The following is a 19,475-nucleotide window of genomic DNA, read 5'->3' as shown; positions in this document are numbered from 1 at the left end:
AACCAAGTTCCAACACTAGTGCATTTTCTGTTAGAAAAATCCATGCTTGCTTACATACATTTTCCAACAACCCCCCCACCCCACCACCCCAAACACTACAAGAACAACATTCTCTTTGGTAGCAGCCAACTCACTGAGTTCTTGAAAGTACACTCAAGGCTAACAGAGCTGACCCTGCTGCTCAGTCTACATAAAAATTCCCCAGAACTCTTTGAAACAACAGCCAAGATAAAAACTATGAAAACATTTTTTTTTTATTCCTGGGGATTTCTGTTCTGTGTTTGCTTTTATATATGCAGTGATTCCATTACTGTAGCTACTTAAAAAGCACACAGATTATTATACAAAAAAATGTTCACAACTTGGTACAAAAGCTTGTGTTATTAATTTTATCTTGGAAACAAAGGAAACTTGCTCACCAAAGAAATGTCTCCAATTCATTTTGAACCTATTATGCCGGGTTTATTTTATTTTATTGGTTGGGGGGGGGGGGAAGGCTACCAAATACATTCTACTCATTTCAGCAGGACTTATGGGTGAGCAACAGGCTCCAGATTATACCCTACATGGTACAATCCACTATATAACAAGTGGTAACTCACTATAAATGTGTGTGTGACCTCAGTTGGTAACCTGTACAATCCTACTAAGTAATGAGAATTTTGCCCCAAGTCAGCCCTAATTATATGATTTGAAGCAGAAAGGACGGTAAAATTATCTTCACAACTAGGCATTACACCTGACCACTTTAATTCTTGCCTACACATCACAGTAAGCTATTACACATTGTTAAGATGCAGTAGGTATGGAAGTCTTCCTAAAACCAGCAACCAGTGTACCAGCAACGGGAGCCAATTCAGACAACTAAATTGATATGTTCAAAATGTGGGTTGAATGGATCACTCTAGAATGATCCATTTGTCTTGCATTAATACGTCAGCATGCATCTAGCCAGCATTTCAAAGTTACATAGACTTTACTTCTGTAAATGAGCCAAGAGTGAGTGATTCAAGGAGAATCAATCTCTCATTCAGATACACACACATCACCAAGCACTGCATTTTGGCTGGATACACATGGTCATCAGAAGCTGGGGCAAGGATTCAGTCTAGAAAGCTACTTAGGGTTGTGTGTGTTCCAGCCTTAAGAGTCCAAGCCATGCGCAACAGGGAACACTGCTATGCAACACCAGACCCTGTAATTAGCACTTAGTATGAAGCCTCCGGACTGACCAAGACTGTATATAAAATACTAGGAGTCCGACCTTCACCAACTCCAGTTTCATCAACTGACCTCAGAGAGGCAGGGCTGGGGGGCACACACTTCAGGTCTGAATTTAGGAACACTCAGTGGTCTTTCTCTGGAACTGACATGCAAACCAAATCCTCACTCCCCAACTTGAATCAAATTGGCTCACATTCCTGACCCGCTTTCATAATGTCCATCTGCTGTGCTAGAAAAGCACATTCAATGCTACAGAACTCCTACAATATATGATTCCCTCCCACATGAAAGGTCTCTTTGATGCAGATAATACTATGCTGTATCACAAGATATATAAAGGCTATTTCATAGAAATAAATCCAACTGGCTCCATTGGAGCTGCCCTCCAAATAGTTGAAAGATACTCTGCTTAAAAAGGTCTTCCAAATACAAGCTATGGGCTTATCCACACTTACCTTTTGCCTTGCTCTTTCCAGTTGCATGGTCACACTTAAAAGCTTTGTATCCCAGCACGTTCCTTTTCTAGCTGCAGAGCTTTCCCCCTGAAAACCTGTTCTTTAGTGCTTGGAGCAAGTGTCAAGTCTAAGCAGATTGCTGTTTGCTCCAACTGCGCTTTAAAGAAAGGGCTTTTTGCAGGGAAAGCTCTGGAGCAAGGGGTGGGGGGGGGGGGAGGTGCTCAGAAACAGAGCTTTAACGTGTGGACCATGCCTGGAAAGAGGGGAGGGGAAGTAAGTGTTGCTAAGCCCTATTGTACAATCAAGTAAGCAGTAAGCAACTAACTTTTAAAAATCCTGATGTATTTCTGGGTGCTAAAATTTTGATTAAAGGAAGAATGGTCACTATTACTGATTTAATAAAAAACACCACTAAGAAGGAATGGCACAAATGTCAAAAGCAAACCTTTTCAAACTGTGTTCTGGGAATCCTGGAGTTCCTCTGATGCTTATCAGGAGGACAAGTTCCATCCCCGTTACTTAACTTTCCCTGCAATCAACAGCTGTAGCAAAGTGTTGGGTCTGTTCTAGACTGCACTGCCATTTGAAGGCGAGACTAGTTCCTTATATAAAGAGTGTGTGCAACTTAGAATATGTCCCAGAATCCTCTGCAGCACACATGTGTCCCATGAGAGATGCTTGGGGCTTCTCCACAGACAAGCTGATGTGGAATCACCCTTCCCTTAAAGATAGAAATCAGAAAACCACTGGTCTAGAGAAATGGGATTACCTCATGACAGACATTAGAACATGGGTCAGCAAACTAAGGCCCGCGGGCCGGATCAGGCACAATTGCCTTCTGGATCTGGCCCGCGGACGGTCCAGGAATCGCCGCGTGGATCGCTAGCACGCACACACATTCTCTCCCTCACACGGCAGCGGTGGCGGCACCTCCCTCCCTCCTCCTGGCCTCTCCCCGCCCTGCCTAGAGGAGGAAGGGGGCTGGGCTTTGTTGGTGCCAGAGCTCAAGCGGCCGCCATTTTAAGCAGCCCCTCTCCGGAGCCCTTTCACGTGCCACTCATTGTCGCTCTGCCGCAGCCACCACCAGCCCCTGCCGCTCGCGAGACACAGGAAAGAAGCCACTGGGGCTCGTGGTGCTCTTGCATCATTTTTTCCTCCAAAATATAGTCCGGCCCCCCACAAGGTCTGAGGGACAGTGGACCGGCCCCCTGCTGAAAAAGTCTGCTGACCCCTGCATTAGAAAATTATTCATAAACTAGTAGAAAACTGTACAGTAAACCCACATTTTGCATGCATTTCGTTTGTGTGCATTCAGCTTTACGCACGTGGAATTTTTTTTAAGGGGGTGGGAAGTGGGCAGGTTTCAGGAAAAATGACTTTGGCAATCCCACCCACAACTGAACCAAATAGGTTTTTGACTCTATGTGATTATGGCTTTAGATAGGATCCCTGGAACGTAACCCCCATGTAAGTTGTGGGCCTATTGTACAACTTGAACAAATGTTACTGAAGTTGTTTTGACACAGAAATGCAAACATCAAAAAAGTATGTGTGTGTTTGTGAGAGTGGTGGGATGGAGGGAAAATGAACCACCTCCTCCATTCTCCATTGATCTATGGGGTTCACTCTCCCAGGCTGGCCATTGATCAGCCATGTATGTGGCTACAAGAAACAAGGAAAACTCCAACAACTACTAGGTGCTCACTGTGGATATCGTAAGATAAAGCAAGGTGCTAGGATGAAGGGAGTTTGCAGATTAGAAAATTTTATTTCACACCATTTATCCCAAGGAAATTCATTTTAAAATAATCAAGTGTAAAAGTGCAAACCAGTGGGTAGATAGGTTTTTTTACTCTGGAGCATGCTTTTAACCCCAACACTTCAAGCTTGCTGCTTCTCTGTTAATAATGACCTTTGTTTGTACCATAGACAAAATATACCTCAAACATTTGCCTAGCAGGACAACTATGAAGCTGGGACAGTGATGGGTGGCTCTACCAAGGTGTAATGCATTTGTCATACGGACAAATGCAGTATTGCACCAAAGACAGCAGGGCCAATGTAATGCTGAATGGCAAATCTTTCACAATCACCTCAGCTACTAGATACTCAATTTTCAAAGTGTCATCGTCATTCCTCCCTGTTCCTCTCCCCTGCCCTACCTCCAAGAGGACATAGGATGAATTAGCAGTTTTGTATTAGGAAGATGACACAATTCACTTGGAAGTGCTCCTGAAATGGAGCTCACACAGGACAAATTCCCAGTATATTGTGCCAGATGCATCTGTAAGAGAGAAAAAAACCCTACCCAGGTCCAGTGTATCCTTTGCAGAGTGGCAAATGATAACATCAGCAATAATAAATGTGCAAAATATGCCTTTCAGAAACCAGTGTCTATAACTAACTTTTTAAAAAATGTGTGCCATGTGCTTATGTTCTCCTCTCAGTTAAAAAGATAGCTTTACATGCCCTTTCCTCACTTCCCAGTCTCCAATACATTGAGAGCTCATCTGACAATCCAGTAGCCTGAGGTCTGAGCTGAACCCAGACTACTTTGGTTCAAGCCTTGGCTCAGCCCTCAAGGGACTCATTGGCTTTTGGCACATCGTTCTCGCTCAGCCTCAGCTCCACCATTGGAAGAAAAAATTCCCTGTGGGAATATGAGTGACTTACCTTGCAGGATTGTTGTCAGGGCAAAGAAGGTAAGGATTGCAAAGCACTTTTCAATCTAAAAGTGCTACAGAAACTAGAAATATTGAGAAATCACAAAAAGGTCAGTCCAGGCTTTGCTTCTGACCTTGCATTTCAGATTACTGACAGTTAAAAACCAGAACTCCACCTTGTTAGCCTTCCAGAGTAGGCCTAAAACTATTGCTTGGAAATATAACAACTTAGCAATCAAATTCTGATGATAATAATAAAATGGTAGCAACATTCAGTTCTATAGTCTGCATTCAGTTAGGGTTCCTCTCAAATAGCTTTGAGCAATACATGACTTCCTGTGAGGAAGCCATGTTATACTACCTCCGTGCTTTCTTTCAAAAAGTATGAAGTCCATTCCTACTAACAAGTACCTGGAACTCAGCTCCCTGAGTGCCATTTGTGACTTTTGGGTCTTCCAAATGAAACTGAAAACTCAGAAACGTAAGGAAGTTGCAAGAAAGCTTGTCTTGGAGGGGGGGGGGATAAAATAGGTCCCTTCTATTTTCCTCAGAAAGCACCCAACACAATGTACCTCTTCTTTGTATCCTAGCTATAGTCTCAGTTCATAAATTAGATTAGTCTTCAAATAAGTTAAAAAGAAGAAACTGTGGCAGTTCAGTTTCTCTGGCTCGGTGCCAGGTAGAAGATAGTTCATATAGACTGCAAGTCACTGTTTAGAGTATCTGAGTTTGTAAATCTTCACATCGATTCAGGAGTTTCCAGGTGTGTGTCTGTATGTGTGAAGGAGTGGCTTAGAAAGAGCTAAGCCCAAACAGGAAGAGGACCCAATGAAGAGTGAGGAGGTGTACTTCACGGCCTTCATGAGGCACCCACACTGCTTGGAGATGCCAACCGTGTTTCATATTGCACAGGTACAGAAGAAGAAAATTGCCTCTCAGCAGTCCATCCACATGATCAGTGATCTCTGCACATAGGCAAATTCACAAAAGTGAAGACATTAAATTCTGTCATGATGGAGAAACACAAGAAGATGCCGTAGAGCAGAAGGCACACGCACCCCAACTTCTTGTCCAGCTTCCATTTGTTCAAGTGAACGCCAAACACCTGCAAATAGACAATAAGAAATGTTTTTCTTGAGGCACATAAAACAGTTTCACATAGATATAGAGCTGGCCTAGATCAGAGGTAGATTTAATGGAGCGTGACCGGTTTGGTTGCACTGGGCATGAAGCCTCAAGGGCAGCACAGCCATGATGCAGAATCGAAGGAGAGAGGAAGGGGGCTTCAAATTTTGGCGTTGCTGAAATTTGAGACCCAAAGTCCACCACGGCCTAGATCTACCAACCTGCTCCTAGAAATCTCTCATCACTTCTATAGCTACCATTTGGTCTGAGCAGACTCTCTGGGCACTAGAAGTCTTTGGAAGAGGCTGCCCATGAATCACCCATTACATTTATCATAACACACACTGCTACATTCCACAACTGCACCATATTTCATACATGCCTCACCAAAATGGGGTTAAGCTTTTATTTCACTATTTGCTACTATCTTAAAAGTTCAGAATAAAATTGTGATCTACTTACAGTAACGAAAACTGATGCCAGCAGCAAGCCCACAGAATAGATAAGTCCTCGGCTGTTTAAATGAATCTGAAAAGTTAATGCAACTGTTTAAGAATTCTGTCTCCACTTTGATTTTAATGAACTAGTTATAATCGCTACAGAGCAAAAAACTGTAATCTCATAGATATAAATGAGATAAGTCCATTATGTCACATTCTTTTACACCAAAGGGAATATTGTATTCAAAGCAACAATGCTGCCCTTTGATCCACAGAATTGGGCAGGGCTGGCTGTTTTCAATTTCTGAATCTATATTTATTTATTTATTTATTCTTCGCATTTCAACCTCACCTTTCCATAATAATCACAGCACCTCACATTCCTTAAAATAATAGGATAATAATCAGACCAAGAGCAAATTATAGCAGATATTCTAAAGGCAGCCACAGCCGTTGCCAAAACCTTGTTAAGGGCAGTATTTGGCAAAAACCCACAGGAATAAGGTAGTCTTTGTTTCTAATAAAAGTGAGCAGCACTGAGGCCAGGTATCCCTCTCTTAGGAGGCTGTTCCAGATTATGGGTGCTACAACCAAAAAGGTTCCGTCTCTAATGCCCACCAGCCAATGACTGGGCCCACACTGAAGAGGCTGGAAGGAATGACTTGGGTAGGGGGAGGTTGAATTGAACCTAGAAATAAACCATAACCCAGGGGTCAGCAAACTTTTTCAGCAGGGGGCCGGTCCACTGTCCAAAAGACCTTGTGGGGGGCCGGACTATATGGGGGGGGGAATGAACAAATTCCTATGCCCCACAAATAACCCATTTGCATTTTAAAGAAAAGCACACATTCTACTCATGTAAAAACACCAGCCAGGCCCCACAAATAACCCAGAGATGCATTTTAAATAAAAGGGCACATTCTACTCATGTAAAAACACGCTGATTCCCAGACCGTCGGTGGGCCGGATTGAGAAGGCGATTGGGCCGAATCCAGCCTCCGGGCCTTAGTTTGCCTACCCATTCCATAACCAGCGAAGTTGCCAAAAGATTGGTGTAATGTGATTTGATCTAATGGCACAATTTAGAACCCTGCAAACTATTTTCTGAATCGAAAGAAGCTTCCAGACTATTTTGAAGGTGAAACCCACAAAAAATGTATAAAACCTCTCTAACCTACTGGTGACTACAGGCCTTAGTCATTGAGGTCAGTCCTATTTTTGTGGGAAAGGGTGCAACGGGAACAATAAATAAACCTGTCACTCATTCCTGGTCACCACCTCCATGAGGACATTCAGGAACAATCACAACACCCAGCAGTAGTCTAACCTGTAAACTCGCTGCTCCAGTTTTATCCTGCTGGGTCCCATCAAAGGCCCTCATCTAGTTTGCCTAATAGTTTCTTACAGCGGCACCCAAATGCCCAGAAGCAGGACATGAAGGCAAAAGCCTGTCTTCCACCCTCTTTCAGCCCGGCCTAGGAAAACCATGCTTGCCCCCTTCCACTCCTTGGAGGAAGCTTGGGGCACATATATAGTAGTACTACCTCTGTATTATTGTCTCCGTAATGCAGATGGGAGGCTTTGACTTGAATAAAGAGACACTTAGGAATACTCTACGGACATGGCAGGGACACACATAGTAGAACAGTCTCCTACCAAGCAGTCCTAAGGAAGGGCAGCCCATCAAAAGTCCTGCCACCTCACACCAGCCCGGACAAGCTGGGTAAGTGGGCCTTTCCCCTTTCTCATCACACCAGCTTCAGCTTGGGTCCCTTCCAGGATCCACAGGGCTTTGGATCCAGCAGGTTCAAGGAATGACACTTCACTTCAGGGCCTGCTATTACTGCTTGGACAACCACCAGCTTTCTGTCCCCTAAGGTGCAGCTGGGGCGTCCATCACAGTAGCAGCATCCCCATCCCTCAGCATCATTGGTGCACTCTTCATAACTATGCTACACCGGCTTTCAAGCAGTATCTGCTAGGCACATCATGATTATGGTACAATATTGTCTACTTTCGTGGGTGCAGGATCCCTGTATGGAATCTGGACAGGCAGCTAGCTTTGCTAGTCTGGACAGTCATTAAAGGTACAGGAGCCCCATTCACCTTTGCATTTAGTCACCGTAGAAGCACCATATTTTTGCACTGGGTATCTGCATAGACATATTGTCTAAAGATATTAGTAACTGGGGATGAGGTGAGTTCAAAATGTGCAGTTAGAATAAATGCAATTGCAAAGGCACATTTAGGCTAGAGAGATATAAGTTTCTTGAACAACTGAAGGTAGCTTGAAAGGGATACAAATTTGGCCTACTTTTGCCTCAGGTTTGTAAAGTTGTTTTTTTTTAAAAATAAAACTTGCCAAACTGTTTGATCAGAGGTGACAGGGCGACCAAATAAATCTGTGTGTGGTATGCTAAATAGCAAGCAAAGACTTCCTTAAACTGGTTTCAATCCTCTGAGAAATTATTGCCTGTCTCGAGACCTTACACTGAATTATTCTGTTGTATATTTAATTAAGTAATTCAGTTTATATTAAACATGAGTGGGGGGTTTCTCCCCCAGAGTCATTTTGATAAAAGACATGATCTAATATTGGTTGGCTTGTTTTTGTTTCGGTTAGAGTACAAGAATATTTTTAATGGCAAACTGCCATTTGAGGGCTCAGGGCAGAACTAGCGCTCTTTCTCCAAAGGTGACGGGACGGGTTCCAGATCTCGGTTACTCAGCTGGGCTGACACATGGACAGAAAGAGGGGAGGAAAAGCATTTGTCTGTCACCACAAAATAACTTGGAGGATAAAAGTTCATGTACTACTAACAATGTGTCTCTTGTTTGTTCACCAGCTGGGCTTTCCCCCTGCTTCGTAAAGTTGTTTTCAATCTAATGAGCAATTCAAATCAATTTTTTTCTGCATTAAAGTAATTTACTGTGTTGCCAGTTGAATAAATAATTTTCCACACTGCATCAGCAGCAGTTTTTCACCCATTTCTTAGTTAGCAAATGTGTGGATGCCAAAGTTAGATCATTACCACCATCTATAATAAGCACACAAAAGATTCTAAAATTATCAAGACACAGGACATGGATCTTCAGCTAGCAGGCTTCCCACCAGAATCACTATTTTTTTTAAAAAAAGTTTTATTTTTAAGAGAAGGCCATGGCTATGCAAATGACTCAGGGAGATAAAGTGTTGCTTGCGATTTTCCAGGAGGTGCTCAGAGACAACTTAGCAGCTCCTCACTCACAGTCCAGGAAACATGATAAAGATTTCTATAGACACCCGTTGTAAAATAGAGGGAATAAAAGAAAGACTTGTAGCTCAGTCCTTTCTTGCAGCACGTCTATTGCATGCAGAAGATCCCAGCTTCAGCCTCTGGCATCTCTAGTTAAAAGAATATCACGGAAGGGAACGGGGGAAAGGCCTCTGTCTGATCCCTTGGAGAGCCACTGCCAGACTGAGTAGGCCTGCTATTACCGAGACAGATGGATAAATAATCTGACCTGGTAGGAGGCAAGTTCCTAAGAGACAAAGCATTAAATTATATCCTGATCTCTTCCTCGTCACTTAATGTGCTGGTGTTATGGTGCTTATAAGAGATGAAATTGGGTTGGGGGCAGCATTTTAATTTGTAGTAAAATCTGAATCACTCTGTTTCTCTGCACTCTCCATTTGATGTCAGATCTAAAAGTATTTCAAGTAAACAAAAGAGGCTAATTTCCCTAGGGAAGACTGATTGGAGTGTGTGTGGAAATTCCCAGGGACAGTTGGCAAGATGGCTTTATGGCTCTGGAATGCACTTTGTCAGGAAGTTCGGCTGCCCACACTAGACATCACAGCTGCATTTCCTGGAACAAAGGCTAGATTTCACTGTGCTTTTTTTGTTGTTGGCACATAAAGCGTAAATTCCCCTTGGGTGTCAGTAAGGTGAACTTGACATGCCACATTGCAGGTAGAGGCAGAAGAATTAAACAGAGCAGCTCAAACTATAGTTGAAAAACCCGCTAGGGACCAGGAATATGCACACTCTGAATGGCAAAATAGGACTAAAGCAACACAGTAGTAACTCCCCCTGCTGGATATAACATTAGTGCCTAGATTATCCACTAGGCATCATTTAATTGCTTCTTATTCTGTATACTACTGAGAGACAATGAAAATTTGACTTGGCTGGAATTGCAGAAAAGCAACCAATTCCAAAAAGCCACATTTCCTGCCTGTGCCTTCTTAGAGTTTGATCAGGAAGTTTCATACCAAGAATGAGGGGGAAGCTCTCTTCTGTTTTGTAGTAGGGAAGGGAAGCTCTTTTAGGTTTCCCTTCCCAGAAGACCACCAGCCTTCTCAGATTACAAAGATTATCATCAGGATGCTGAGCTGTGGCTCAGCTCTATCTACTGAGAACTCAGGACATGGTGGAAGAAAGAACATCCCTCTGCCTGCCCACCAGGCACTCTACACAAGAATGCCCAACTGGACAACATTTCTTCTCTTTTTTGAGTAGGATATGTGTACTCTCAGCTTGCACATGACGTTATGTGCATACTGATGGGGAGGAAGAAGGGCATCTTCAATCGTTTACCAGATAAAGAGTGTCACCATCCCAGTGAGCATACGAGCCAGAACTATGACGTATCTCCCATTTATTAGAATAATATTACTCCCAGTGCTTTCCTTCTAGAAAAAGGCTGCTGGTACTCACCATGAAGTGCAACACTTTTAACCAGTGCATTTCTTCTAGGAAAAAAGGTGACGGTACTGCATACCCTTGAGTATCCCCAGAAAAAAAGCAGCACACATACCTACACATTTCAGTATTCCTGTGGCTCTCAGAGTCTCCCCTGGTGTCCTACTTACAGAGAATATCAATGGAATAACAAGTTTCTGCAATGGAAAAACCAGAAAGTAGGAACAAGGGCACACTCCATTTTTCACTTCTACTCTGGCATTTGGTTCAGGAGAAAGTGAGGTAGTGCTGCTAAAGCCAAAAGCAATTTGGATACAGATTCCATACCAGTAAAAGCATTCCTTATCGCCACTAATATATTTTTATTTCTGATCATCTCTAGTGGCAAATACCTTGATTTAATGGTTATGACAGTGTCCCTATTAGAGTGGACAGTGGGAAAAACAGTCTTGTATGTGAGGAGGGAGTATTAGACAGCGAATGTCTTTCATTATGTAGGATTTTAGCCGCTCCATCTTCTCTTTCCTCAAGCACAACGGCTTCCTGGATATTCTGCGTCACACTTAACACCAGGCACATATAAATCCACACTTCGATGCAAACTGCATGTGCAAATTGCACACATCGCCCAGTCCTTCAGTCAACATATGCTGGTGCCAAACCTTGTTCCTGCCAACTCAAGGAGAAAGGCCCCAGGGCCAGGGTGGGGTGGAGCATGGTCGGATTCAATGAGCCAAAGGAGAAGTAGGGCAAAGTTGGTCAAAATATGTCAGTGTTGAATCCGGTTCTTGTGCAATGCTGAAAGGTAACTTGTAGCTCAGCAGGTCTCTTACTTGCTTAGGTCAGCAAGACAAACAAACCAGGTCCAGAAACTTTAATAAGAGTCAGGGATTGGCACCAGACCTCCTTGGCTTAATGCTGAAATGAGGCTTCCTTAGCTGGTATAACTAGTCTTCCTGGAACTTCCTCCTTTAGACAGAAGCAGGTGGTGGCGCTGACATCTCCCAGCTCAGGTCATCAGTTCAGGAGTCACTCTGGGCTCAGGCTTCGGCCTGACTGATATGGGGCAGAGTTGAAAGAGAAGGCAGGTCTGTGACAAGGACCATATGGGCTCACAGACCACAGCCATTATTCCAGTGTTTCCCAAATTAATGATCCAATCACACCTGATGGAGAACTGAAAACCCTCAGAACCTTGACAGAATCCTTTAATTTTTGTGGTGGAATGGTGTGTCCCATTTTGGAGTTACTGAGAATAGAGTTGTTGGGACATATCCCTGCCACACTGAGGCTCTGAGATACAGGAATAGCGCTGGATTAAGGGTGGTGCGGGTGGTTCCCTCACAGAGGGCAGCAAGCCAAGCAGGCATGAAACTGAGAAGATCCATAATTGAGAAGATCCATTTGGGGGTGCCAAATTTTGGCCGCACACAAAGAGACAGAAACTGTGCCACTAAGAAAAATACCCATGCCAATGCTAAGACTGAGGTTCAAAGAAGAACCAGAGAACTAAAGAACACCTGGTGGATAAAAAAGCTAAAAAAATCCAGCACTGAGCCGACACTCATGATGCACAGAGTTTCTTTAAAGCCACAAAGATCATCTATGGGCCAATAAATCATGGCATGTGCTCCCTACCCTCAACAGATGGTACCACACTTCTAAAAGATACAGAAGCTATTGCATTGCACTGGAAAGAACATTACCAACATCTCCTTAACCACAACTCCCCCGTAGCAGCCAAGGTCCTCTCACAAATCCCGCAAAAACAATTTAGAGAAGAGCCTGCAGTATCTCCAAATCTGGGAGAGTTGTGTACAGCTATTAATCAAATGGAAAACAACAAATTCAGCGGAGCTGATCGGATACCAGCCAAAGTCCTCAAAGCAGGCAGAATTGAACTTACACAACAACTTCACAAGCTCATTGAAAAAATCTGGGAGAGAGAGGAGATCCCAGCGGACTTCAGGGATACCAAAATTAGCAATCTTTTTTTTAAAAAGATGATAGAACGGATTGCAGAAATTATCGAGTCATCTCTTTATTAGCTGCAACTGGCAAAATACTTGCAAGGATCTTAGCAAACCGTCTCCTAACTATATTTGAGGATACCCTTCCTGAATCCCAAAATGGTTTTCAACCTTCTAGGGGGACAGTGGATATGATTTTCACTGCCCGACAGCTTCAAGAAAAATGCAGAGAGAGAAACCAACCCCTGTATATGGCATTTATTGACCTGACTAAGGCCTTCGGCAGTATAAATTGCACTGCCTTGTGGACTGTCCTTCTGAAAGTCGGCTGCTTTGTGAACATCCTTCAGCTCCTCCACAATAACATGACAGCAACAATTGTGGATTACAATGGTTCTCAAAGTCAGATCAGGCATTAAACAGGGATGCGTTATCACCCCAACTCTATTATCTTACTTGCCATGATCCTACACATTGTCCAAGGGAAACTTCCCACTGGGGTAGAAATCATATATTGAACAGATGGAAAGCTCTTTAATCTGAGTAGGCCAAAAGCAAAGAGTAAGGTTACCATAACCATTACCATAGAGCTTCAGTATGCTGATGAAAATGTAGCGTGCGCACACTCAGAGGATGAGCTCCAAACCATCCTAAATATCTTAAAAGAAGTTTACAGAAAACTTGGCCTATTCCTCAGTATCCAAAAAAACCAAAGTGCTGCACCAACAAGCACAAAAGAACCCCTCTGCAGTGCCACAAATCCAACCTAATGGTGCAATCCTGGAATGTGTTGTTCACTTCTCCTACCTGGGCAGTTATATTTCCACAAGGGCTTACACTGACGCTGAAATCCAGCATCGCCTGAGCTCTGCAAGTGCAGCCTTCTCCCGATTAAAGTTTGAGGACTGGGACATTTGCAGGGAAACCAAAATGCTTGTTTACAAAGCTATTGTACTACCAACTTTACTGTATGCTTGTGAAACATGGAACACTTATAAACGCCATCGCCAACACCTCGAAAGATTCCACCAACAGTGTCTCTGAAATTTTTTACATATCACTTGGGAAGACAGGCAAACCAATGCCAGTGTACTGGAAGAAGCAAAGATCGTCAGTGTCAAAGCAATGATTCCTCAACATCAACTTCATTGGTCTGGTCATGGTGTTCAGATGCCTGATTATGGTCTTCCAAAGCAATACTGTATTCCCATCTTAATAATGGAAAATGAAATACTGGTGGACAACAAAAGAGGTTTTAAGACAGTCTCAAGGCAAATCTTTAAAATGTTGCATAAGCACTGATAACTGGGAAACACTGGCCTGCGAGTGCTTCAGTTGGAGAACAGCCTTTACCAAAGCTGTCATGGACTTTGAAGAAGCACGAATGCAAGGCGAACTCAGGACGAAAGGGAGAAAAATGCTAAGAGGAAGGCATGTTTGGCAAACCCTCACCGTGATCAATTCCTGCCCGGAAACCTATGTCCCCACTGTTGAAGAATGTGTGGATCCAGAATTGGCCTCCACAATCTCTTACAGACCCACAGTTAGGACCGTGTTCATGGAAGACAATCTTACTCGGCTACGAGTGATCACCAAAGAAGAAGAAGCCATATTATGAAAGATTACTGAAGTTCAGCCCTGCATAGGAATGGGGTCCATGCAAGGGAAAGAGGGCTGAATCAAGGGGGAGAATCACAGAGGGAGCAACAGGAGCTGACTGTGGAAGTGGTGAGGGGCTGTGTCCTCTCAGCAGCCAATTTGGGAGGAGAGATGCACAATGGAATGTGACCCGAAACACTCCTTCAGTCAGGAGCAGAAGCTGTAGTCTGCTCAGAAACAAGGCCTACTGGCACAGATGACAATTGGGACAGAAAATCAATGCAACTTAGAGAGCTGCCAATAAGAGGGAGAATAGTGGTAAGTAGCAGCAGCAACAACAGCAACAACAACAGCCAACCCACCCTGCTTCTCTTTCCCAGAAGTGGTCAGAAGGAGAGTCTTAGCCAGGATCCTTACAGTAGGTGGAGGTCAGAAGACAACACACTACATTGCTGCTAACAATCTTTCCTGTAATTTTAAACTTTCTGTGGTCATGTGGTTTCATGAAATTACCACGGAACACTAACAGTTACTCTGAGCTTCTAAGTTGTGAGCATGTTCACATGTTGTGGTTTTAATAAAACTGTATAAATTTATAGGAATTATATATAAAGGCTTCACTATTAATTATTTTCTCTTTGTTGAATATGTTACATTAGATGTGGAATGAATTAACAATTCAGGGAGATTCTGAGTCATAGGAGTCATCAGAGACACCCCCACCCTTTATTTCTAAAATGTATATCCTGTCCATCTTAAAATGATCTCTGGGTGGGTAACAACGTATACTACCCTTCAACTGTCATAGATGATGTTTAATCAGAAAGCCTGGTGAAGAGAAATGTTTACAACTGGCCCTGATAACTAGCCAATGTCAGTGCAGTCTAAGGTCAGGTGAGAGTGTTCCACAGCCTCAGTGCCACCACCAAAAATACCCTAAGGCAAGTCCCAGAAGTCCAGACCTTGATAGGTGATGGTACAACCCAGCCTTTCTCAACCTTGGGTCCCCAGATATTGTTGGACTACGGCTCCCATCATCCCTCACCACTGGTCCTGCTAGCTAGGGATGATGGGAGTTGTAATCCAGCAACACCTGGGGACCAAAGGTTGAGAAAGCCTGGTCTAACCTATAGTATAAATTGATGCCCAATGACACCTAATTATCTCTATATTTGGTGCTGTCTGGAAATCTTTTCAAGATAGATTTCTTCCCCTCCTAAAGCAAGTTTTATGGCTGAACAACACTTATAGTTGCTTATTTACTTACTGACCACATGCTTTCTATGAAACTAAGTACTCATAGTAATTTATAGGTTAAAATATTGCTTACAATCTAAGACAAGTTACAGAAGCAAAAAAAAAAAAAAGAAAAGAAAGAAAAAAAGATAGTGAAGGAAAGAAAATTTAGGTATCAGCTACTACACAATGAAGTTACATAATAACCAGGTGGAATAGCCATTGCAGGAGACAATTCTGAGAGAGGAGGAAGTTGCTCCCTGGCATTTGGTCCCAGGGGGGCCAACAGAGGAGATGTCATCATCTCATCTCTTCTGCTGCTACTAAAACATCTCAATGCCTTTAGTTAGAATGTTACATTGCTTCCACCTAAGGAATTAGACATTGTGGTGTACAGCTAATGAGTTGGATGCGGAACCAAGCTGGATGTGACATTATTCTGAGTGTTTGGTCTGGCGTGGGGTTATATATATATATATATATATATATATATGCTTTCGTAGATTTTCACGGGTATAGGTATGCAGGTTTTGGTGTCCTCGGGTGTCTTCCCGTGTAAAAGTTGGGGTGTCTAGGCGACGTTTCGACGAGGTCTCACTCGTCATCTTCAGGCTGGTGCTTTCGGCTCTGTTCCAGTAACAAGAAGCCGAAAGCACCAGCCTGAAGATGACGAGTGAGACCTCGTCGAAACGTCGCCTAGACACCCCAACTTTTACACGGGAAGACACCCGAGGACACCAAAACCTGCATATATATATATATGCAGGTTTTGGTGTCCTCGGGTGTCTTCCCGTGTAAAAGTTGGGGTGTCTGGGCGACGTTTCGACGAGGTCTCACTCGTCATCTTCAGGCTGGTGCTTTCGGCTTCTTGTTACTGGAACAGAGCAGGATCTCAGTGTTTGAGTTCCTATAAATACTGTTGAGGAGGTGTGGTGTATAGCCTCCAATGTTCTGGGCCGAGAGGAAGTTCCCAGGCTAGTGTGCCTTTTCTTCTTTTGTTCCTTAATTGCTTGAGGGATATCTTGAGTGATTTCTTGAGTGATATCCTGAGTACCACTTAGGTGGGTCATTAGGTGTGGATTAGTTGCTAAAGCCTTTGTGTCTTGACCTCTTGAACTTTGTGAAGAGTTTTTCTGAGAAGATGGCTGTACTGCAATTAGTTGTGCTCTGGCTTGGCTTCGTGTATAGGGGCGAGCTGTGGTTTTGTGGCCTGTGCCAGCCAGATCTGTGTAGGGATTGCAGGGGGGTGCAGCATCCGGAGGTGCCACCATGGTTTGGCTACTGGATGGTGTCTGTAATTTATCTGTGGAGAGGGTCTGGGTTTGGGTCTGGTGTGGTTGATTGGTGAACTTCCTCTCGGCCCAGAACATTGGAGGCTATACACCACACCTCCTCAACAGTATTTATAGGAACTCAAACACTGAGATCCTGCTCTGTTCCAGTAACAAGAAGCCGAAAGCACCAGCCTGAAGATGACGAGTGAGACCTCGTCGAAACGTCGCCCAGACACCCCAACTTTTACACGGGAAGACACCCGAGGACACCAAAACCTGCATTCCTATACCCGTGAAAATCTACGAAAGCAAATATATATATATATATATATATATATATATATACACAACAGCAACAGCAAATAGCTGACACAGGGAAGACGACCTAGACTGGGACCATGATGTGTGAAAGAAAGGACTTTGGACCTGCCCTAATCCTGAATTGAATGGGATATTTCCATCCCATCAATGGGATATTTCCATCCCATCAATGGGATATTTCACCCTAGAGCAAACAGCAGGAGCAAGGATGCTCAATTCTAGCTGGGTCTGTGGCCAGGACAAAGAGTTGAAGTCAACCTCTCACACCACAGAAGAAGAAGAAGAAGAAGAAGAAGAAGAAGAAGAAGAAGAAGAAGAAGAAGAAGAAGAAGAAGAAGAAGAGTAGTAGTAGTAGTAGTAGTAGTAGTAGTAGTAGTAGTAGTAGTAGTTTGGATTTGATATCCCGCTTTATCACTACCCGATGGAGTCTCAAAGCGGCTAACATTCTCCTTTCCCTTCCTCCCCCACAACAAACACTCTGTGAGGTGTGTGGGGCTGAGAGACTTCAAAGACGTGTGACTGGCCCAAGGTCACCCAGCAGCTGCAGGTGGAGGAGCGGAGACGCGAACCCGGTTCCCCAGATTACGAGACTACCGCTCTTAACCACTACACCACACTGGCTCTCCTGATCATGTTCGAGTCCAGCACTCCCACAGTTTGCTGGCTATTTGTTAAACAGAAAATAAACCACGATATCACACAAAAGCAGCTGTAGCAATTTGTAAAAAAGCGACTTAAAGAAAAAAGCGACTAGAAACATAGTACTTACATAGGAGCCATAGTTCACTGCTAGAGTCTGTAGAGACCATGGAAGCCCCAAGCCAATCAGAATGTCAAAAACATTGCTTCCAATGGAGTTTGACACAGCCATGTCACCCATTCCTGAGGAAACAAGAGTAGTTAGGACTTTTTTTAAGAAAACAAGAATTATTATAGACCCATCTTATGCAAGTTTGTTTATGTCCGAGCTGCAAGTATTATTTCCTTTGCAAAGTTCTCTCTTATTCTGCTTGCCCTGCTTTCTTTTAGGTGTCTTGATGCTCACTAATTTGGAACACACAGGTCCAGAAGTTACCCACACAATAGTCTCAGAAAGTTCAACCGTTATCCACATAATAATGACGAGAATTTTGGTTCTTCATTCACACAGGCTTTTTTGCATGAGCCACCACAAAACATTCCACACTGCCTCAGATTTACTCAGTGGAATAAAAGGTTTAGACACCCTCAATTTCAGTAGAAGTATATGAAAGGCTTTTGCTGAGGTTGGTGCATCACTTTCATTTACAGTACTTATACTGAAACTAATCTGAAACTTTTTTGTCAATTCACTCAGTTAAGTTAGTGTTCTACCAGGTAGCATCTGAATAGCCTCCCATCTCCAAGTGCCTGTTCTATGTTACAGTATTTGTTGTGCATTTACCTTTAAGCACAGGCAATGGTTCTGTTTTAAAAACCTTCAACAGCTTCTTTGATAGCCATGTTTTAACAAACTACACAAACCTACCTTGTCTTGCTACAATTAAGCTTGCCATACAATCCGGGACACTGGTTCCAGCTGCCAGAAATGTGATCCCCATGATCACATCTGGAATACCCAAAGTATAACCAATAATTGTTACCTAGAGAAAATAAATGGACCGTTAGGATGCTTAAGCTCATTCAGAGCACATACAGATGTACCAATCTATAGGAGGGTTTTTCTGTTCCAGGAAGAACTCAGCTTCCCCTGCTCATTATACTGAGTCAGACCACTGGGCCATCTAATACAGTACTGGCAGCAGCTCTCCGCAGTCCCAGGCAGGAATCTTTCCCAGCCTTGCCTGGTAATGTTGTGGATTTAATTTGAGCTGTGCCCCTTCCAAATTCACCAGTTTAGCTCCAGATCCAGTGCTGATTCCCTCCCTTCTTGCTTCAAGCAGTCTTTTTTAAAGAAAAGAGAAGAAGAGGAAAAGAAAAGGGAAAAGAAATTTAGACATTTGGCACGTTCATCCCATTAAATTTATCTAATGGTATGAAGCCAGTATTTTATTTAAAGAAACAATGCAGGGGGTGGGGTAGGGCTTTGTGATTGTCAGAAGAGCTAGCCAATCAGTACTTTGCACAGCCAGTCTTTGCTTATTTTCATGATTGCAAGTTGTTTTAAACCGTTTTTAAAGTTGTTTTAATACTGTAACCTGCTAACCTAACCTTAGGGTGAAGGGCAGATAATTAATAAAACAAAATATGATTCTAGAACAGATATTTAAATGGTCAGTCACTGAGGACTTGTAATTACTAAGACCCAGTTTCTCAAAATCAAGTTACGGAAAATTAATCTAATTTATTTTTTTGATAAGAGTTACAAGCTTAGTGGATCAGGGGAATGAGGTGGATGTACTGTATCTTGACTTCAGTAAGGCTTTTGACAAAATGCCCCATGATATTCTTGCAAAGAGGCTGGTAAAATGTGGGCTGGATGAGGTCAGTGTTAGGTGGATTTG

The 19,475-nt window shown here is 43.2% G+C and overlaps 1 protein-coding gene across 4 annotated transcripts in view; it reads right to left on the bottom strand.

Moving 5' to 3' along the window:
• Nucleotides 1-236: 236 nt before the first annotated feature.
• The window catches only part of SLC24A3 (solute carrier family 24 member 3), a 165,328-nt gene continuing 146,089 nt past the window's right edge, over nt 237-19,475 (bottom strand). For 3 of the 4 annotated variants that reach the window (XM_077933543.1, XM_077933541.1, XM_028738341.2), the window contains 4 exons: nt 18,500-18,614; nt 17,762-17,874; nt 5,930-5,995; nt 237-5,447 (listed from right to left, as the gene is read on the bottom strand). In XM_077933543.1, the coding sequence (XP_077789669.1) occupies nt 5,298-5,447; nt 5,930-5,995; nt 17,762-17,874; nt 18,500-18,614 (444 nt within the window). In that variant the 3' untranslated portion in view covers nt 237-5,297. Of the gene's footprint in view, nt 5,448-5,929; nt 5,996-10,617; nt 10,790-17,761; nt 17,875-18,499; nt 18,615-19,475 lie in introns of those variants that run through there. The other variant, XM_077933542.1, reaches the window with a different exon arrangement.

The sequence above is a fragment of the Podarcis muralis genome, chromosome 8 (genome assembly GCF_964188315.1).
Source record: "Podarcis muralis chromosome 8, rPodMur119.hap1.1, whole genome shotgun sequence".
Classification (NCBI taxonomy): domain Eukaryota; kingdom Metazoa; phylum Chordata; class Lepidosauria; order Squamata; family Lacertidae; genus Podarcis; species Podarcis muralis.
The sequence above is the reverse complement of the archived record's forward strand: the minus strand, read 5'-3'. Positions and strand labels throughout refer to the sequence as shown.